Source organism: Toxorhynchites rutilus, chromosome 2 (genome assembly GCF_029784135.1).
Source record: "Toxorhynchites rutilus septentrionalis strain SRP chromosome 2, ASM2978413v1, whole genome shotgun sequence".
NCBI lineage: Eukaryota > Metazoa > Arthropoda > Insecta > Diptera > Culicidae > Toxorhynchites > Toxorhynchites rutilus.
The window spans coordinates 97,127,914-97,151,261 of NC_073745.1; the positions used below are offsets into that span (position 1 = coordinate 97,127,914).

Below are 23,348 nucleotides of genomic sequence, written 5' to 3' on the forward strand. Positions count from 1 at the left end.
TAGCATCGTTCGAGGTGAGATAAAACGGTTGCCGTTTACCTTGAACGAAACAGGATGCCACGGAAGATAAGCCAAATTCATGTACCAGATACTTGCGACTGGTTTCGAAAATGTTGCAAAGAATAACAAGCAGTGCTAATTCCCGTTTTGATGATTTAAAAAAAAGGTAGATTCCCTTTATAAAGGAGCACACACCCTTTCTCCATTGCAGAATAAGATAACGCGATTTGGCGCTTAGAGCCCTACCTGTGAAAATGTAAAGTGTGAAGTGTGTGCTACACAGAAATACGATCCATCCGCTCTTTCGGAGGGAGGGGGTGTGAGCGATGGCGGGAGCGGCCGCTATGCACATCCGCACATCGTTAGTCGAGTATCTTTTAATCACTCATGTTCTGCAAAGTGAATGGCGCGCACGTTAACGATGCTTTGTGGAGAAATCCTTCCCTCTAACGATGGAAATACAGAGACAAGCGCTCCATTTCCAGCCAGATGACAGCGGATGGATGTGTGTGCAACAAGCTACTTCCCGCGACGATACGACACTTTCCGCGGGATGATCAAAGCCAGGTGAAGAGAGAGAGAGAGAGAGAGAGCGATGGGATGATTTGCTTTTAATTAAAAATTTAATGATGAGAAAAGTTTGCTATTGGGATTAATTTTATGTCACGATGAGCTGCTGCGGAGGAATTTCACGGGATCGACGTCGTTGTGGAATCCCATGAATTCCGTTGAGTTTTCGTATCATTCAGGGTGTGCTTTAGGAGAATATCAAGTCAGTTCTCGAGGTGGTTACAACTGGTGCAGCATATCAATTGATGTTTGAGTAAATATCGTTCATCATCATTAGATGTGTGTCAGTTTGGAAGCAAAGTTACCTAAAATGTATTTACTTTAGATCAATTCCACGCTAAATTAACGTGCGCTGACCCGACTCGATTCGATTTTCCGATTGCCATATTTATAGCGTGCATCCAAAATCATAGACATTTTTTGAAGAAAAAAAAATTATATAAATAGTTGTATCTAGGACACGACCGCATATTTTCGACGTAGAACTACGCAATTATATTATGCAATCCACTTGTTTACCACTTCGAATATTATTCTAGAATGCATCGAAATTTTTGTAATAGATTATGTTCATCGTTACAAATAAATTTGATGAACGTCCTTTTACGTTTGATATGATGCCTAGGACTACCAAAATATGTGAACGAAAGAATTGTCAAACGATCATTGAATTTTACTTTTCCCTCTGAAATTATTGCACATCTCATGTTTACGTAGTTCTAGAACCGCGAAAGTTCATTCACCTCTAGTATGTGAAATGTCGATTTTCTCTGGCTTCACAGTTTAAAAGTACGTTTTAGGGGAACATATTCCGGTCTGCACTACGAAAAGCGAGTATAAAAGTACTCAACACCAAAAAATACCCCCGACTTGCATGTATTTGTAAAGCGGAATCCCCCCAGGGACATTAAATTTCAAGTCCGTGTTAGGGAAACACAGCTAAGTGGAAAAAAATCTCCCCGACTTGCATGTTTTGACAAAGCGGACTCCCCCAGGCACATTGATTTTGAAGTCCGTGTTAGGGAAACACAGCTCGGTGGGAACAAAAATACCCCGACTTGCATGTATATATGCAAAGCGTATTTACACAGGCACATCGATTTTGAAGTCTGTGTTGGGGTAACCGTAAATCGGCCCAATCAAAACTTATTCAATTGTTCATCTCATGAAAAATAACATTTTATTAATTGTTATAGACGCGTTAAAATATTTCCTATCAATTGATGCAAGCATCTTTCCGATCTGTTATGAAATGTTCGAGTCATAAGCATTCGAAATACGGGTAGGGTTAGCACACAAATCGGCAGAACAAATGTATGGGAAAAAAGGAAGTTCTTCCAGTTTTCATGAATTTAAACCGTTTAGAGATTAGCGAATTGTAATGTATAGCATATCAAACAAATCTTAGAGAATTTCCGATTCGATTGGTATCATAAGAGTGAAATAAATCATAAAAAGTGAAACAGTGAAAAAAGTTATAAACGTTAACTTTATTTAAAAAAAAACGTGACCTGTTTTCTGATTTGGCACCCTTCCTGAAAGACGTAGTGAAGAAGGATTACTAGGCCATTTTTGCATGAGACATTCCACTAATCAACACGAATTTTTGAAGAATTTCTTAATTTCATATTTCTTCTTTAGCTGAAATTTTGCTGAAAAAAATGTTTGGCACTAGGTACGATGGCATTTTACGGGATTAGTTTTTTTTAAAACGACCACGGCCAATTTTTGAGGAGGGCTTATGCAAAATTGGTATCATTCCAGAAAATGAACAACAACGCCAAAACGAGTTATTTGATCGAAATGGAGTCTTAGGCAAAGTTATAGATGTTAATATTGTGGTTCTGGGAAAAGTACACACTGAAAAAAAATTACCGAAAAAGATTGAAAATAAAGTTTAAAAATGGAATACAGGGCGGATTCGATCATATATAATCGCAATTTCACTTTCAACGTTAATTTTCGAATCCAATACATAATCGAATCACAAAAAAGCTATTTTTCTATTAATGTTTGACATTCATACATTAATGAAAAAATTGTTTTCTTGAGATTCGATTATGTATAGGATTTGAAAATAATTGTTGAAAAAAATGGTCGACTATATATAATCGAGTCCGACCTGTATACAGTCTCCGATTCCTTTCCACTGTAAATAATCGAGTCATAATTTTTTTATTGTTTTTTTTATACAAATATTTTCGTATTTTGAATATAAAAAAAGAATTTAATTTTTGATTCATCCCCTTAAGGTCAGAAAACACCTTTCTAACATGAAAAAAAATGAATTTATCCAGAATCGTTCAGGAGCTGATAGACCATCATATTCAGAATTTCAGCAATGACAGAGCTTTTTCGGACTCTGCCCCAAACTGGCGCTGCATTAAAAATTACGCTATTTAAGACGATTCCGTTACTCCCGTTTCAAAGATGAAAAAAAAATAGTACCGGATTTAGTCGTGAAACATCTAAATTAGTGGATTTAAATAATATTTTGGGAGTGAAAAACTTAAAAGATAGTGGTAACACCTTCAAGTTATAATTCGTTTTATCCCAAAAATTCATTATAAACTTGATTGTTTCTATCGACCAAATTAAAGTTCTCTAATCGCTCGGTTTGTTCCTTGACACTCAACTTTCATCTTTCTTAATTTCGCTGCGATATCGTTATAAACAATTCCTGGTGGGCATTCCTCAAAATCCTCAAAATCCAAAAATCACGATTTTTTGTTCACTATGTTCAGAATAGTCAATTGAATTTTTCCCTTAACGTTGCAATATTTCCTATATTTGCTTTTTTTAATGTAATTATCGTTTTTGAAATATATACTTTTTAAAATCGTATATAATCGAGTCAAAAATTGTATATAATCGAATCATACATAATTGAGGATAACCGAGTATGTATATAATATAATCTGACCTGTACCTCATAAACTACATTTTTTGAATCAAAATTTTCGACACAATAAAGTCTATATTGTCTCCAACAACTGGAAGAAAATTGATTCTGGGCAAATGAAAAATGAATTTTCGATAGCGTTTCAAAATTAGCACATTTTTTCAAATTCCTTTCAAAATTCCTTTCAAAATCGCAACGCTATCTTTGTTAAAGTATTCATATCGATGAAGTACACCATATTTGCAATATCATATTTTTTAGTAAATGACAACCATTTTTACATTTGTCCTTTTAGGAAAGTAGTTTTGATTTGATATATCTAATAGCGGATCGATATGGTATGTTTGCTATATCAGAGTATTTTTTCTTTCTTTTGTTCTTTGTCGTAAAACATTAGAGCCGTTTTTTTTTATTTTTTTTATTTTATCCATTTTAGGGTGTTCCGAAAAATCAATTTTTTCCACTTTAGCCCAAAAATGACGTTTTTCGAAAATTCATAACTTTTGAACCACTGAACCGATTCAGATGAACGACATATCAAATTGAAGCTAATAAGCCAGCCTTTTATTATAAAACATTGAACTCGCAAAAGGAACGGTTTTTATTTTTGTAATTATTGATTGTAATCGTTTTTTATTGTTTTCATGGCTTTGGGCTAGATGGCGCTATATTTTTTATATATTTTTTTGAAAGCTGAGGACTTTTAAATATTATTTACCGATATCAAAGATGCAATTTTTGGGTTATTGGGTTATGAATTTTCAAAGTTACCAGATATTTCGGAAAAACAATTTTCCTCCTTTTTTCAACTACACGAAATCATAACTTTTGGACTACTGGGCCGATTTAGATCACCAAATATGTGGAAAATATTACTTTTTCTAAAAAAATTTAATTTCGTCTTTGTAATTATTGATTGAGTTAGTTTTTCATAGTTTTCTCGGTCAAAGATAGAGGGCGTTATATTTTTTTTCTGGAAAGCTAAGATTTTTTACATAATATATCCCAAAATCAGAGAGGTGTTAGTTTTCGTTTTCAAGTTATTATTTTGTAAATTTAATATGTTTTGAGTCATTGTTCAATATTCCTATGTGACTAGACCCATGCGACTAGAATCCAATCTTCCCGCGAGTGTGATATTTTTTTCAAAGAAGTTTAGCTTATTGGCTTAAATTCAATTTGTCGATCATCTAAATCGGTTCAGTAGTTCAAATGCTAAGATTTTTTGCAGTACTTTTTGGATAAAAGGGGAAAAATGTTGTTGGGAATTGTCCGGACCAAATCCGGAAAAATCATACAGGTCGAACTCGATTATATGTGATTCGATTATATACAATTTTAGACTATTATATACAAACTGTATATAATAGTTTGAAATTTTAAATATTTAAAAATATTTAAAAATTTCAGGTGAAATTTATGTGGATGTAAACATGGGTAAAAATCGGGATTTTTGAAGATTTTGCTTGAATTTGGAATTTGGAAACCTGGGCACCCCACCGTTTAGAGAGGGGAAGGAAACACTATATTTATTATACATTTATTGACTCTCAAATCCTCTATATGCCGAATTTGGTTCCATTTGCATGATTAGTTCTCAAGTTATGTTACGTTGGAATATATTGGAGACTGTGGGTTAAAACTTTTGAACATAACTCCTAACCATATAATTTTACCATCATGATATATTTGGAAAAGTTGTTGAAAATTATAAGCAAATTCTTGAAATTTCATGTATATGACGGTATAACACTACAGCCATATTAAAATAGCCTATCTACTATTTCATCAGGATTCATAATTTGTGGCTAAAAATGATTGTTAACATACAAATATTCGAAAAATCATAAAAAATCGATGTTCTGCAAAGTTTGTCAAAAATAGTTTCACCATCTTGGACTCATTTTTTGAATTTTCTACATGACTTCTATTTTCTATAATTCTATATCAAAAATAAAAAAAAATTAAAAATATATATTTTAGATATTGCAAATTGAAGTTTTTTTTGTAAATAAAAAAGGAGTACTATTTTTTTTACAGTGTATATTTTTTCACGTTTCAACATCAATACTCTATAACAATTTCTAAGACACTATCTCGGTACGACTCATAGTTTTTAAATTATCAAAGTTTTTTCTTACTAAAATCGATACGCCCTTTTCAATAGTTACACTTGAGTCAAAAAAAAAATTAATTGCTGTGGAAAACTCATATTTCCTTCAACACAAACGGAATACAAACCATCATTCGAATCAAAAATACCCATAATTTGTCATTTGTCGATTTCAATTAGAATGGCTCCACATGCTAAATTTGGTCCCGTTTATTTGATTAGTTCTTGAGTTATGTAGATTTTTTTTCCTTTGTATGGCAGCCTAAAACCTCCCCCCCTCCCTTTGAGAGGAGGGAAGCGGTATCGAACCACCATAGAAACATTTTTTGAACCCTAAAACTTCCACATGACAAAATCAGGCATTTGTCTGATTAGTTCTCGAGTTTACAGAAATTTGTTTCATTCGTATGGCAACCCCCCTTAGAGTGGGGGGAGGTGTCCCGCTACAAAAAAAAACCGCTACATACAAATGTTTCCGTCGACCGGTCCAGCAATTTCCGAGTTCATAAGAATCAGAAAAACAGAAAGACAGACAGACAGCACTCGATATGCACTGTTGAAAAAAAGGTGGGTTATATCTATGATATAACCGCAAGGTTGACGTGAGACTACCGTTGGCTTAATAATCATTTCTTTGTAATGATTAAATTATCGATTGAATGAAACATTTTTCGAAAACAGATTGAATTCAATATATTTGCTGTGTAAGTAAAGAATTTTAAAAAACGCCATGTAATGTAAGACACCTTGATTTTGATGGTTGTGTTAGGGAAGGCAGGGTGTTTAGATAACGTTTAATATTCACAGTTGTTCAGTTGTCTCATGGAAAATAACTTTTTTTTTTAATTGTGATAGATACGTAGAAATATTTAATATTGATGCAAACATCTTTCCGTTTAATTGAGAAATGTTCGAGTTATAAACATTCCAAATCTTTCATTTTTTCCTGCATGTTCTGTGTTTAGGTTTTTATTTTACCCCCATATTGTCCGGTTAGACGTAGTCCCACGTCAAAATTCAATTTAAAAAACATTTTTCATTAGCCCAGGATCAAATTTCCACTAGTAGTTGGAGACAATATGGATTTATTGTATCAAAAAATTAGATTTTTAAAAAATGTAGTTTTTGGGATGCTCCATTTTTAAATTTTATTTTCAATTTTTTTCGATCAAAAAAAGGTTTTTTTTCAATGCGCACTTTTTCCAGAACCGCAAGATATCTTATTCGCAGAAAAATGAAGATGGAAAAAAATTGTCTTTTCATATGTCTGAGAAAAACGCTTCTGACAACTTTCAAGTGTGATACAAGACAGGACCAAAACGCAGTAGGGAAAGAGGTGATGAAACGAAAACACCCTGAGAGATATGCCCTTTTACTGCGTCCACATATCACTATAATCCCCGTTCTTCGAAGAATATTCTAACCTAACTAAGTGTTGTTCATAATACCGAACGATTCTTACTATGAAACTCAAAATCGTAAATAGTCGTCAAATCGAACATATTTTTAGTGTGCGGTTTCAATTGCACACATCATGCTAAATGGGATAAATGCGTTGTTTCTTATCTAAAATAATGAATTATTATTGAAATGGTAGTTGCATGTATGAAATAGGCTTGGGCTATTCACCTTTAATTGTAATTATCGTTTTTCGAAAATATCAGGTGGGATAAAATAATTTACAAGGGAAATTCCTTAAATACGATGCATAAAAAAAAGCACAAACAATGAAAAACGGATAATCTCATCAATACTCACATGTTAAGACAAGGTACCAACAAAATATAATCCAAATCCGTTGATCGATCGTTTGTATCATGACGTCATCACCTGCTGTCTAGCGACGAATGTAATCCATCAATCTTCTCGGCACGCCAACTGGGCTAGGTAAGGATAACCTCTCTCGAAGGTTGATACGGCCACCCCCTTCCGGGAAGATAAAGTTTGGTCCTCACTGAGTTTTGATTTTGATGTTTAGCGGTGCTGCCCCACCACAGTCTCACTGCCCGGTTGTTGCAATTATTTTGTCGAAGCCGTTTCGTTCCGTCCCGAAGAATATCTCTCTTGTTGGAGGCGACGATGCGGCGATGTGTCTTATCCTGGGTACCGTAGCTGGGAGGGGGAAGTGTGACCTTAAAAATCGTTTGTTTCGAGCCCGGGCCGACGTGGGTTCGGTAGCCGAAATTCTAGCAAAGTTCAAGAGTAGGGGCGAATAGGTAGGATGACGATAGAGTTTATAGTCGACGTTCCAGAATGAACACTTTAATCTCATGAACACAGGAATTAGTTGGGTTGCGGGGGGAGGGTGGTGTTATGGATGGGCTGTGGAGAAACAGGATGTCTCCAATTTCTGCTGTGTTGACTCTTGCACACGTACGTCGTTGTACGAAGCGGAAGAGCGCCCGGATAGGATGGGATAGGATAGTTCTCACACAGAGTCAGAAAGGAGTTGAATGAGGTGGAAAGTTTCCCCGAACCAGGGCGGCGGATGTCGATGCTCTGCTTCTTGCTTAAATTTTCATTAAATGCTCCTTAATTTTTATCACTTAATTCTAGGAGAGCTTTCACACTAAATTATTCACTAGTTTTTGATGACTTAATGAGGGATGCCGTTTTGCTCTCGCTATCATCACTCTGCACAACTTGTCCACACAGGACACATTTGGGCTTCACAACCGGGTACCCTGCATCCCCGAACGTCGGTAAACTATGTGTTTTATATTTTATGATGATAATGATGTTTATTTATTTGCTTTATATCTAGCGTTGCAACCCTCTCGGCAAGCGTGTGTGTGTGTCCCCTCTTAATTTATGTTCTTTTCTGCAGCTCCGAAGAGCGGCCCTTTCGGAATTCACAGTTGAGTAATTGTTGTTGTCGTTGGATGTTCCGGTTTTTATCACCCGACGACCTCCTGACACTGACTAACCGGAAACCGGAAGAGCGACCCACTCGCTAGGCCACCACCATCAATTGCCGTCGTGGCGTCGGGGGGAATGGACGAACGGCCTGAAATGAAAATGAAACCAGAACGGGAAAGAACGAGTTAGAGATGCAGGACGGAGATAAAAAAGTTTATTTTATGTCGAACAAATTACACACATTAAGCGCCCTCTGGCAAAAAGTTTGTGTTTCAGGCGGCAAAAACGATATACGGCTGGAGACTGTGTGCGGGGATAGAACCCATCGCGAGAGCCCCCCGAGAGGCGGCATTCTGGAGCAGAGGGACAGTAGTAGTAGTGTCTGTGTGACATTAAAAGCACTGAAATGTTGCCCAGTTTTTACGACCTGGTGGCGCACGATATGGAATTCGGTCCGAACCCATTTAGGGGCAGGTACCGTCGGATGGTTGGCCTTCATTTTAGATAGGACATTTAAATATCTTAATTTAATTTGGACGATGTTTCGTGATACAGCCCGGCGTTTGATTAGAGGGGAGGGAATTTGGGATGCGATGTTTGGACACGGTAGAATGCTCTTCATCTTGCTGATTGGCGCTAGATTTTCTTAGTGGAATTTCGTCCCGCAAATTCCTGCTGGCATAGCTTGCGTCGACTTTAATTGGTACTCAGAGGAAACTAATCTATTTTGTTCTGCAAATCGGTTTTTGGGCAATGCAATTGTATCAAATGAATGAATAAAGAAAAAGAACAACGATTGCGAATAATGATTCTATGTAATAAAGGGTGTGTCACATCAAATTGCATCACGGAAAAAACGCTGTAGAAATTCGCCCAGTAGACCGATCCTTTTGAAAATTTTAGACAGTAAAATAAAAACTATTTAACAACTTTTGGCATTTTCTTTTTATTCATACTTCGAGCCCAAGCCCGTATGCTCACACCTTCCTCTTTACCCCGTCCATAAGGTTCTGTACAACGTCAGGTTGTAGTTTTTTTTGAACGGAAATCCATTTTCTCTTGAAGTCCGCCTCCGATTTGACAACTTTTGGGTTCTTACGGAGGGCCTGCTTCATAATCGCCCAATATTTCTCTATTGGGCGAAGATCCGGCGCGTTGGGCGGGTTCATTTCCTTTGGCACGAAAGTGACCCCGTTGGCTTCGTACCACTCCAACACGTCCTTTGAATAGTGGCACGAAGCGAGATCCGGCCAGAAGATGGTCGGGCCCTCGTGCTGCTTCAATAGTGGTAGTTTATAGTGGCAATAGTGGCTTCTGTAGGCACTCCTTAAGGTAAACCTGCCAGTTTACCGTGCCGGTCATCACGAAGGGGGCGCTCCACTTTCCGCAAGAGCAGATCGCTTGCCATACCATGTACTTTTTGGCAAACTTGGATAGTTTCTGCTTGCGAATCTCCTCCGGAACGCTGAATTTGTCCTTTGCGGAGAAGAACAACAGGCCCGGCAGCTGACGAAAGTCCGCTTTGACGTAGGTTTCGTCGTCCATTACCAGGCAATGCGGCTTCGTCAGCATTTCGGTGTACAGCTTCCGGGCTCGCGTCTTCCCCACCATGTTTTGCCTTTCGTCGAGGTTAGGAGCCTTCTGAACCTTGTATGTACGCAGGTCCTCCCGCTGCTTGGTCCGCTGGACGAATGAACTTGACAAACTCAGCTTATTGGCGACATCCCGGACCGAACTTCTCGGATCACGTCTAAACTGCTTAACTACGCGCTTGTGATCTTTTTCACTGACGGAGCATCCATTTTTGCCGTTCTTCACCTTCCGGTCGATGGTTAGGTTCTCGAAGTATCGTTTTAGTACTCTGCTGACCGTGGATTGGACGATTCCCAGCATCTTACCGATGTCCCGATGTGACAACTCCGGATTCTTGAAATGAGTGCACAGAATTAGTTAACGACGCTCTTTTTCGTTCGACGACATTTTTCCAAATTTACGAAAAATTGACAGTGAAGAATGGCCAACGTGATCTATACACTCTTATCTGATTATAAGCGAAAGCAGAAGATATAATTCCTAAAAATTAAATTTCTACAGCGTTTTTTCCGTGATGCAATTTGATGTGACACACCCTTTAGGTTTAACATTTAGTTTTATAGTTTTATTATTTAATAATTAATTTTCGGTTTTTAGGGCAAACATGTTAAGCCTGTTGATGTTTTGTAAAATAAAATAAAATAAAATAAAATAAAACCATTTCGTTCAGTCGTTTAGGAGCTTTTAACGCTCAAAATCTCGGTCTCCGGCGTAACGTTTTCTTTTTCGAAACTTTGATTTTATACCCCGGTATAGAAATGAAAAACGTAGTCCTATGTCAAAAAACAGAGTTTTTTAACCGCGTTAAAAGAAAAGCGTCGATTGATTTGTTGTGTAGAAGATGAGCTGAAATGCAATCTCGTTTTGCATCGGGACCATGATTAAGTCTTTTACCAAGATAACACAATTTCTAGTGAACTATGCTATTAACATATTTTTCTCATTTTTGACATAAGATTATGTCTTTGATTTCCATATAGGGGGGTCACTCTACGAAAAATGTAACGATTTATTAAGAGTTTTCAAACGCTTATTACTCAAAATGGTTTTTGCGACATATGTTGTGTTATATATCATTAGACAGGAAATTCATCCAGATTTTTTTTTTGCTTGAAACATAAACAGTGAATATAGTAAAAAAAGTTAACAATTTGACGATTTTTTTTTGGGTATGTTTTCTTTCGATTGCACTATCCATTCGCTTCCTCCCCGACCCAACGAGCAATCTTTTTGCCTAAATTCGGGCGTTAGCTCATAATGTGAGTTGATGCGTAAAATGAATTATTCTTCATTTACCGATAATAGGCATTAATTTTATATTATATTGTATGTTGTCCAATCAATTTGTGCTCAATTCATGTTTTTATCATGTAGGTCTCACTACCAACAATTTGTGTAATTGTGGTCCAGGATGTCATAATGTCGAGTATGTTTTTTGGTTATGTGAAAAATAAATAAATAAATAAATGAATTTAAATGGCTGCTGATTTAGTAGATCAAAAGGGTATACTCACGTACATCAGATTATGATACCTTGAGTAGTCGCGATCTTACAGGGCTATTAAGTTATTACAAACAATGTTCCGGACAACGTGGTAACGAAGTAGATAATGCTATTTTTGTCTATAATATATTTTTGTAGTTATAGATTGATTTGACTCAGGTTTATATTTATGTAGGTCTTAACTATTTAGACTTGTGTTTAACAATGATACATGATGACTCTTTGTCTTCTTCTGCGTGATTAAATAAACAGAATAAAAGGGTAGTAATGGCTTTAATGGTGTTTTTGTGTACATTTTTGAACAGAATGTGGTACCGAATTCTACCACGTAATGTCATCTAACCCGTTTAAAGGATACAAGTACATACAGGAAACGGGTTTTCCAGGGCATCCATTTGATGTATCGAAAGAGAAAAAAACAGATTTTTTACAATGAAAAACTCAATTGAAATGCAATTACTACACACAATCACAGTCAAGGTCAAGATCCCGTCCGTGCTCCTAGGCTCAGACCCATCAACTTTTTTTTGACGGAATGCTTAAGTAAAGTTGTTGAAACTAAAATCACAATTTATATTAAACGATAGACGAACATATACACAATAAAAAAAAATACTCTAACAGGGAAAATACCTGAAAACGTGAAGAACTCTTGAACAAAAGTGATACAGCGTAAATTTGAAATGAATTCAAAGTAGCATTATATCCAAAAATAACACGGCCATACGCTCTGTCCAACTTCTATAAGACCAGGTGATAATCTTGCTGCTTTGTGTCATTGTGAACAAACAATGCTTCAATTTATATTCTAGTGTGTAGGTATTGGTAGGACTTCCATACACTGCATGACTTTTATATGTGTGTGTGCAAGCACTGAGCGTGAACGAATGTTTCCGTATTTTCACAGTCGAGTTTCTATGAGAGCAATTACATTTTCCGTTGTTTTAGTTGTTTTGATCAATTAAATCTGGAAAATGGCGAAGAGACAAGAGAAGAAGAAAGAAAAGAGACAAATCGATGCATTTCATCAAGAAAATGTTGGTGTCAGAGAAATTTCTCGTCGGATTAGACGATCCAATTTTAATATAGGTTATCTTCACTGACGAAAACAAGTTCAATTTGGATAGTCCTGATGGTTTCACAGGTACTGGTTCTTAAGAAGGAACAGTATTTTTCAACCAGGAATTTTGGTGGAGGCTCGTGCATGGTTTGGGAGGGATTCTGCGCAACCGGAAAGCTGAAAGTAGCTTTCACATGTGGCTAACTACAGCGCACAGGCGGGGGAGGTAAATGTACTTCTGCTTTCCCACTTTTTTACCAAAGTCGCGGACAAGCACTTACTTTCGGAACTTTTGGAATTGGGAGATATTATCACGAAATGTTCTATTGTACGAAAGACGACCGTGTTATCGTAATGAGGAATGAATTTCGACTGTACTTTTTTGATTCGGGGACAGTGGTCATATGGATCGACCACTGACCACGATCGTTCGGGTGATCACGGTATTTCTCTCTCTCTCTCTCTCTCTCTCTCTCTCTCTCTCGCTATTTTGATAGTATACAGCTGTAGCTTTAGGGTAATACTATTAATTGTTGCCTTATTGCTATGGGGTTGGGAATTATACTATAGGGCCTCAACGACATCATTTAAGGATTACACACATATTCTGGAATCCTCTCTCCTACCGTTTTTGCGTGGATATCGTCACAAATAAAAACACACTTCATACCAGCAAGTAAACTACGCAATTGATTAAGGACCAAAAAGTCTTGGACTCTAATTGAAAAATCCTAGGGGGGGGGGATCCTAGTACGCAGAATCTGCACTGAGGGAAAACGGTACATCACGATTGAAGAACTCAAGGTCGCAATTTCGGAAAAATGGAAAAATATCCGTTCAGCCGAATTTGGTAAATAGTATTCCAACACGAATTTATTAGTTATGTTATTAGTCGAAATGGCAAGGTTACCAATTATTGCCATGTAAATCAGCCTTTTGTTTTGCATTTTTCATTGATCATACATATGAATTTTGAAGTAGTCTTATAGAAACTGGACAGCTGAAATTATCATATTTAAGCACAATAAATAAACAAACAATTCTTTTCAACGGAATTGACGTTGAATATACTTTATTCTAAGCAGTCTACAATGTATGAATGTAAGTCGGTTCAATTGAAGTATATAATGTAGAATATAAAAACATATTCTCATTTATAAGACAGGCCATTTGAACAGAGAACCAACGAAAACGGCCTAATACTTATCGATTTCGCTGCCTCCAAGAACATGGCCATACGTAGCACATTCTTCCAGCACAACCTCCAGTACCGTTACACCTGAATATCACCACAGCAAACAGAAACACAAATTGACCATGTTTTGATCGACGGTCGGCATTTCTAGGATATCGTCGCACCAGCGCTCACCATGGCTCACCACGGTGACCAAGACGGCGTTGAGGAGGACTATACCGGTGCAGTGAACAACGACGACGTACCACTCCCGAAGATGGGGAAAGTTAAGAAGGCTTTTAGCTGGTAAGGATGGCGGAGTCCATCAAGGGAGGACCGGGAAAACTTCTAGAGTGTATGCACCGGTTGATAGTCAGGATCTGGGACACAGAACAGCTACCGGCGGAATGGAACGACGGGGAAATCTGCCCCATCTATAAAAAAGGCGACAAGCTGGAGTGTGGGAACTACCGTGCCATCACAATCCTGAATGGTGCCTACAAAATTCTGTCTCAGATCCTCTTCCGCCGTCTATCGCCAATAGTAAGTAGATTTATGGGAAGTTATCAGGCCGGATTCATGCCCGGTTGCTCGACGACGGACCAGATTTTTACACTGCGGCAGATCCTCCAAAAGTTCCACAAGTATCAGGTCCCTACGCACCACATCTTCGTTGACTTCAAGGCCGCATATGATACAATCGACCGACGACAGCTATGGAGGATCATGGACGAACACGGCTTTCCCCGAAAACTGACATGACTGATTCAGGCAACGATGAACGATGTACGGTGCAGTGTGCGGATCTCAGGTGAGTTTTCCGAATCATTTGCGACTCACAGGAGACTTCGACAAGGCGATGGACTCTACTGTTTTCTCTCCAACGTGGCGCTGGAAGGTGTTATGCGGAGAGCGGGTTTCAACATGCGGGGCACGATTTTCAACAAGTCTAGTCAGTTTATCTATTTTGCCGACGACGTGGACATAATTAGAAGAACACATGCGACGGTAGCCGACTTGTATACCCGACTGAAACACGAAGCCGGGCTGATTGGGCTTGGGATCAATGCGTTTTAGACTAAATACATGCTTGCAGGAGGGACTGGTCGCAACAGAGTTTTTTCATGATTGTAGAACTCTACGGCGAACCCAGCATCCAGAAAGTCGCCAAGACTGGACGAGTGCGATGGACAGGGCATGTTACAAGATTGCCGGACAGCAGCCCTGCAAAGATGGTGTTCGCATCGAATCCGGTAGGAACAAGAAGGAGAGGAGTCCAGCGAGCGAAGTGGTTGGACCAGGTGGAGCAGAACTTGGCAAGAATCGGTGCAGCCGGGAGTTGGAGAACTGCAGCCATGGATCAGGTTTATTGGCGAAAAGTAGTGAATCGGATCTAATCTCAATGGTATGTAGAGTCATAGTAAATAAATAAATAAATAAATAAATAAATTTATCAGGCAAGCAACTGTCGCGTCTCACATACATTGAAGATCCGCGCCACAGACTAATCTCCTTTACCCAGTACTTATTTTTGATAATCATCCAGGTCCTATTCCAGCAATTACAGCAGCAACCGTAATTTGTTCCAACAGTAATAGCAGCACAGTGATCCCGGTGAATGAGTTCTATTGTGCTTCCTTGTAATGGATATAACGATGTTACTTTCGATCGATCGATCGAAATCGTTTATGGACTGATCTCTCGTATTCTGTCAGATTCTGTAATTCACTACAACCTACTAGGCTCGTGCTTGAACAACGGGCTAGAGTGCTGCAATAAGTTGCAAGCGGAATCTGAAGAACAAATGTCAAAATCGAAATAGATTAATAATGAGGGGTGTTCAGGGCTTTTAAATGCACACTCAAAAGAAACACTCCAAATTTAAATTAACCAAAATTCGAAATCGTTCCACCCCTTCACGATGAGATGTTAGTGGAAATGTCAGCAAATTTATAGAAAAATTACTTCCATGTATAAACATAACAGTTCGGCTGAAAAGTTCATAAGGTTGACGTCTAGATGGCGCCTCTTGCAAAAGTTTACTTGACTATCACAAAGCATCATCTTTCAATAGATACGTGTGAAAAGTTGACAGTAATCGGTCGATTGGTTCGTGAGTTACAGCATTGAGAATGAAGCAACTTTTGTTATTGTCAAAAAAAATGGAAAAATCACAAATCAATGAAAACGATGGCAAATTTGCATGAATTAGGCTTCGAATTGTTTCCGCATCCACCGTATTCCCCAGATCTGGCCCCAAGCGACTATTTTCTGTTCGCAGATCTGAAGAAAATGCTCTCTGGCAAGAAATTTAAGACTGATGATGAAGTGATTACCGAAATTGAAGCCTATTTTGAGGTAAACCCGAAAAAGTACTATAAAAATGGTATTGAAAAATTGCAAGATCGCTATAATCGCTGTATCGCCCTCGAAGGCAATTATGTTGACTAATGAAATTGAAGTTTGCAAAAAAAAAGTATTACTGGTAACACAGTAAAAATTTTTTTTTTTGTGAAAAGTTTACAAAAAAAAAAATTTGTAAAACTGAACTGTAAAAAACGGAATTTGCCAACAAATGCCTTCAACTGTTAATGGTGTTGTATTGAGACGCGCCAAGCGGCTGCTATAGTAATCATGTGGACAAGCCAACATCAGTGCATCGGACAATCATGATCGGGATTGAAGTCATCGAGATGCATTAATAACATGATTTAGATACAGTGGAACCTTGACTATTCAGATGATCCGCAATGCGGATTATTCGCGACAGCGAGTTCTATAGTAAATCTGTAGGCCTTCCTAGAATTCATCAGTGAGCAGTAGGTTGTGGTTTTCACATTATCTAGCCACTGGGGTACACGATCTTATAGATGGATAGTGAAATGATTTATGTATCGATAACACATAGTTTTCATGCTGCAATATATTTTTTTTGTTTGAATCTAATTTATAGTGCTTTTTTGCGTTATCCGCGATTTTTTTATAGGCCAAACTATCCCGTGGATAACCGGGGTTCTTCTTCTTCTTCAATGGCACTAACGTTAGAGGAACTTCGCCGTTTCAACGTAGTATTACTTGCGTCATTTTTATTAGTACTTAGTTGAGATTTCTATGCCAAATAACACGCCTTGCAATGCATTCGGAGTGGCAAGCTCTAGAATACGCGTGATCACAGTGCAAGTCGGAGGAAATTTCTTTGACGAAAAATTCCCCCGACCAGAACGGAAATCGAACCCGAACCCGGCATGTTAGTTATGACGCTAACCACTCGGCCGCGGGAGTGCACACAATCGGGGTTCTACTGTATATAAATAAAATACAAATGGTGTGCAAGCATGCTTGAGCGAATTGCAGAGAAGAATCTGATAAACGCAATGCAATTTTTAACAAACAGGAATGACGTAGGATATAGCTTAAAATTTTGTTGAATTGTAGAGGAACTGGTACAAATTCGGTGTTCTAGTAATGTAGTAACAAACGTCACATGCCAAAAACCCAAAATATATGTGTTTTTTTTTTTAAATCAAGTTTTTTTGTTTTTGAAATCTCGAAATTTTTTCATGTGCGTCTTTTGAAAAATCATTAAAAATCGAATAGTGAACCGATTTTATATATTAAAACTGATTTGGATCAAGAAATTGATGTTCTTCAACGAATTCGAGTAAGTGTATCGAGATTTTAATCACAAATTCCATAGATTTCATTCCAAAGCGAAAATTCGGTATGCAGGTAATTTGGCACCCCAATGTAAACATAGTGTTGCTATAATAAATAGTATTGCATGCCCATGCAGAAAAATTTTAGTTTACTTTACTTTTTTTAGTTACAAATAAATCGAGAAGAAAATTGTTTTTCACTTTTTCTTGAAAAAATCGTTTTGTAAAATTGCATGCTTTTTCATCAAAGTTGAGTTAATTTACGTAAGATAGTGTACTTCACTTCTATTTTGTATGAAAATGGCAAAAAATACATTTTTCAGTGATTTCAGGACGATTCTTTTAATTTGAATAAATAAAAAGATGGGGTGCCAAATTTATACCCAGGCATCGCGGGTACTCGAATTTGAGTTGTTTCACTTCTATACTCAAAGCTCCGAGCCAAATCAAGATTTTTGAAATCGGTTTGCGGGGAAATGTCCACAATAGAGCCCTTCATAAGCTGACGTAATATGAAGAAATTCCGAGCATTGGCCAAGAGCTAAGTCCAAAAAAACAAAATGGGGTGCCGAATTTGTACCAGTTACTTTACTAGTTGGAATGATGAATAAAAGCAAAGAGCTTGCATCGGATGAGAGCATAAACCCATGTCATTTTCGATTTAAAATACATTCTCAACTCGCTCTAGACAGGAAAAAACACAAAAATTTCGGTCAAAAATGGTTGGATTTTTACATTTTCCAAACGTTGTGAAAGCGTAAAATTATTTATGATTGAATGGCGAACCTAGCTGAAGACAGATGATTTACAGAATTTACCCATCTTGGATCTTTGAGTTTGAGTTTGAGGAAATCTTATCATCCCTTTTGGAGAGCACCGTCTTTTCGTCACTTCTGTAATGGAACAATCCTCTCTCCTAATGACTATTAATAGTAAGACCACAAATAGGCACAAATTGGAAGCAAACAAAAAATTTATTTTTCCTTCTCGAGACTAATTTCTCCAAGAAGAGTAATGTAGGCACATAACTCAACCAAACACGCGGGATCACCGTTATGAATTCCTAGTAAAAAATTACCGACATCACTGTAATAGGATAGAAACAAAGCGGAAAAATGTGAGCTAATTTTGTCTATCCTAAAGCACAATTTCAGCACTTTTCCAAACACGAATATCTAACGCTCATCATCAGCCCGAGAAAAAAGTACGAGGAAAAAACAAACTTGACTGATTGATGATTATGACTATACCTGGCGAGAAAGACTAGCAGAGAGAGAGAGAGAGAGCCAACCTGCTGGTGCACCTGTCGGCGAAAACACCCGCAACATATCATCGTCAACGAGGCCCGGCTCAAACCTTCAGCAAGACGCAAGGTGGGATTCGTCACAAACGTGCCCAATCGCCCCAAGGAGCATTTCCGGCGCGCGAACTTTCGCTCGCCTTTTCGCCAGGGAGTGAGTTATGCCTCTTTATGACATTTTTGTGAGAAATTACCGAGTGAAACAAGACACCTGACAAATTGAGCACACGTTTTGCGCCACCCCATGCAAAGAAGTGGCAGCGGGGGAGGGGTCAACAAGAAAACAAAATATGTGAGAAAAAAAAACTCACCCCCAGGCAGGGATATAATAAATTGATTACCCTAAAATTTGTCCCTTCCCTTTTGTATGTCAAAGTCGGTTCGACTGTCGTTTTCGGGTTTTTTTTCCACTCTTCGCCACGCCTTGGACTCAATGAAGTACCTCTACTCGAGAAGCCCTTTTAATTTAGTCCACTTCAGCGCAAAATTGAGTGCTTTTAAAATTTATATGAACGACTTTTCGTGAAGCCAATTTGCGCTGATGGATGTGGAGAAAAATGGGAAAGCCCCATTCGCTGATGAGGAGTGAAGCAGAGAGGAGGCGAGAGAGAGAAAAAAATCGGCCGCGCTGAGTATATGGAAACGAACGGAAAAATCATTTAATTTAAGTGCACTTTATTTTTCAACTTCGTCGGCCGGAAAAGTCCGGCGGTAATGTGATTAATACGCGTTTATGTCCGGCCCGGAAGGCTCTCCGCGCGGGAAGCGCTCGGAACTAATTACCATGCATTAGAAGAAACTGTTTGAGTACCCAAGTGCTTGCCTTCCAGATTGTGAGCTGTTTAGGATATCATTATTTTATTCGGGGCATGATCATGATCTTGGGCGGAAAACGATGCGCTACACACTCCAATCTGGACAGTATGAAAATCCAAAGCCTTGCTTTCTGAAACAGGTTCAATCTTCTCCTGTAGTGCAGTGATAAAACAAAATTTATATTTCTGATCACATCGTCATAATTGGAATCAATCAGATATTTATAGTTTTCTGCGAAATTGAATCCTAGTATTTTGATCTAACTCGATTCCTGGATTATCTGTGGCCCTACAACACAGTTGTTTAATCGCACAGCTTTAAAGATTCCTACAAATTCAATTTAATTTTTGAGTAGAAGATGCAATAGTTCACGAACTGCAAAATGATATCAAACTCGCTACCATTTCTTATGAAAAGGTTTAAGGTTTATGCAATAACTTTAATGATAACATTTTCCACTAAAGCGTCTGTAATATTCTGGTGAAAAATTATAATCAGCGGTTCTAGATACAACGCGAATAATGCCATACTCAGTGAGCATCCCTGCCCAACCGAGCTTCAAATTGGAAAAGAAAATGTTACAAACCCATCAAACAGTACTTTAGAGGTGGCTTTTTTTACAGGATGCGCAAACACTGTATAACAATCTAGGAAAATTCAAACATGTTGTATACGGCCTAATGAAAGTCATGGTTGACTTTATGGAATGTTCTGCTCAAGGTCAACCCAATACTACTCCCTTGAACCCACGACTACGATTGGACTTGATCAACAAATTTCGCAAAAGACGCAAATTGTTTACACAAGATCTACTTGCGATGCAGGCTGATTGGCCAGGTCCTAGCAATTTTGACATAGGACTATGTCTTTGATTCCTATATAGGGGAGTTACTCTACGAAAAATGAAATGATTTATTAAAAGTTTTCGAACACTTATTACTCAAAATCGTTATTGCGACATATGTTGTGTTATATACCATTAGACATGAAATTTATTCAGCAATTTTTTGCTTGAGACACGAACAGAGAATATAGTAAAATAGTTAAACAATTTAACGATCAAAATGGGTATGTTTTCACGGTTACGCAAACCACTCAGCCGATCAAAGCTGTAATTTATTTTAAGGTTTATCAAAAATTACATTTGAAATACTATTTTTCCTTACAATTAGTGTTCCTTTCAATTCCTAATTCCTGTTCCTTCTTTTGTCCTTTCTCTATATACTCTGTAGGGTAACACGGGGTGATTTGGACCACCACTTTATATCAAAAATTACGGCTCAACTTGGATTTTTAATAATGTCATTTCCTTCTATTGTTGAACCGTATGTACCTAAAGTAAAGAAACTTTGGCAAAACTTCACAAGTAGAGGGAAACGGTAGCATAAACACAGCAAGCACTTTGATCGTCAAAAAATGAGAGTCTTCCGATAGTGGTTTTAAGGTTTTTCCCGCTAATTAAACAAACTTTTCGTGTATTGTGCAGTACAGTTCTGTTCGCCTACAGAAGAGGAACAATTTGATGTAGCGAAACTGAAAGTTTGATAACAATAAATGAAATTAATTGCATTTTAATTTTTGCGTGTTGTGTGGGGTGACATGGACACGTTTCTGTGGGGTGAATTGGTCCTACAGGTTTGAGACTTTTTTTTGGTCTAATTGATTCCAGATGCCGCTGAATTACAAAAAGAGGATAGACAGACAACGTTGGAAGAAGGAGGAGCTTGAAAGAGCAACGCATCGAGAACGGATTTTCTTTGACCAAGCATCAAAAGTGTTTTAAAATGCTCGACCAACAGTGAAAAGATTCATGTAGAATTCGAGATGGTCTCAATCCAACTTTTCTGGTCTGGAATCTGGCCAAGACACCTGGTATCGATCCCAAAACTTGGTTACTGATTGTAACATTATCCCAAAATACTTTACATAAACATAAGTATGTTTTTTTCGATGAAACACACACTGGACCAGATGGTCCAAATCACCCCGCATCAAATTTTAATGTCCAAAAATCATCTCTTTTATTTTATGATATATTTGGTAGATTGAAGCTTTATACAGGGTAACTTCGATATAACGTACATTTTTTTTTCAAAATTGTACGTTGTATCGAATTGTACGTTATATCGAAGCATAAAAATGAACTCAGAAATGTAACTTATATTACTTTATTGTGTTGCTATTTGAGTAAGGTTAATGAATAAATTCAACTAAAAGACGAATTCAACCATTCTCATGATGTTTCCCTTCATACTGTTGATTAAGACTTGATTCATTTAGAATCCGGAATCACTAAACAGTTGTACTTCGAGATTAGTTGAATGTACAAATTAAGCTTCAGTATCAAAATACATATAATTTATTGTTCTTTCGGAAAAACTATATACAACAAATTATTCTTTTGGGCTTTGAAAATGTGTACGTTATATCGAAGTAAAATGTACGTTATATCGAGTGACGTTATATCGAGGGTACGTTATAACGAGGGTACGTTATAACGAGGGTACGCAATATCGAAGTTTCCCTGTATAATGATTAAACATTATTCATTGAGAGAAAACAAGTGTAGCTTAATATACAATGTGACATTTTTTATTTAGACCGTATTGGTTTGGAAATATAAGGCGATTTGCTTAGGTGGTCCAAATTCCCCCCTTTTCCCCTACGTGCGGACCGACAATTTGTGTTATACATTTGCTCCAAATAATTAACCGTGTGAAATGTTAAATTCCTGTTTGTTGTACCTGTGTCATAAATATTGTTTCAAAGCATGTCAATTTGAATTGAATTTATGCTTACAAGATTTCTGTTTGTAATGTCCTGAATTCTATTATTTTCGCATCTAATTCAGCTCTATAGAAACACTTTCTTTTCATAAATTTCCTACTACCAATAACTTTCCACTTGTGTAGTGTTTCTTTATTTTCTTCTTCTAGCAACTCTATCTCGCATTCTCAAACTCTCTTCTATCTCTGTCAACCTTGTTTGTTTACAAACATCTCCACCCTTGTGGCACTTCACATACCTTTCGGTAGTAGATCTGCAGTGTTCCCAACAACTCGCTTCCCTTCCCGACACAACGAGCAATCTTTCTGCCTACAATTCGGCGTTAGCTCACAATGTGATTTGATGCGAATTACGAATTATTCTCCATTTGCCGATGAAAGGCATTTTTCAGTTGGCAGAATCAATGGAGGGATAATCTTGGAAGATCAGAGGGTGTTGAGGAGTGGATTTCAAGCATTTCATAATATCGAGCATGTTGTTTGGTTATGTAGAATGCAATTAATGAATTTAACTGGCTGCTGATTTAGAAGTACGAAAGGGTACACTCACGCATATCAGATCATGATAGCTTGAGTAGTCGCGATCTTAACATTATGTTCCCCATACATGTCTTCCTTAGAAGCCCGCATCACTTCCTCGAATGCACTCGCCCATTCTTCTTTCTCTTTCCTATACATGAACAAAAGTTCGCACCCATTGAGATCAGTTCACAATAGCAACTTCACGAACTTCTCAAGAGAGGACTCATGGCCATAGGATACTCAATAGACATCACCTGGCCATAAAGTTATTACGAACCATGTTCCGGACAACGTGGCGACGAAGGGGAAAATGCTATTTTTATCTATTATTATTATAATTTTTGAAGTGATGAAAAAGATATAAAGTTTCACTTTTTTTATTAATCAAATTATCAATTTTGTTTGAATGATGATCTCGCAAGTTCAGTTTTAAACATGTTTCAGCCATTTAGATCACGTAGACCATACACGAAGAAGAGAGCTGTAAATTTCA

At 37.6% G+C, this 23,348-nt stretch overlaps 1 protein-coding gene across 1 annotated transcript in view; it reads right to left on the reverse strand.

The window, feature by feature from the left end:
- Nucleotides 1–23,348, reverse strand: part of LOC129764191 (uncharacterized) — a 295,221-nt gene that overhangs the window by 198,275 nt on the left and 73,598 nt on the right. Inside the window, exon 2 of the mRNA XM_055763044.1 lies at nt 7,344–8,592. Within this exon, the coding sequence (XP_055619019.1) occupies nt 7,344–7,404 (61 nt within the window). The 5' untranslated portion in view covers nt 7,405–8,592. The remainder of the gene's footprint in view (nt 1–7,343; nt 8,593–23,348) is intronic.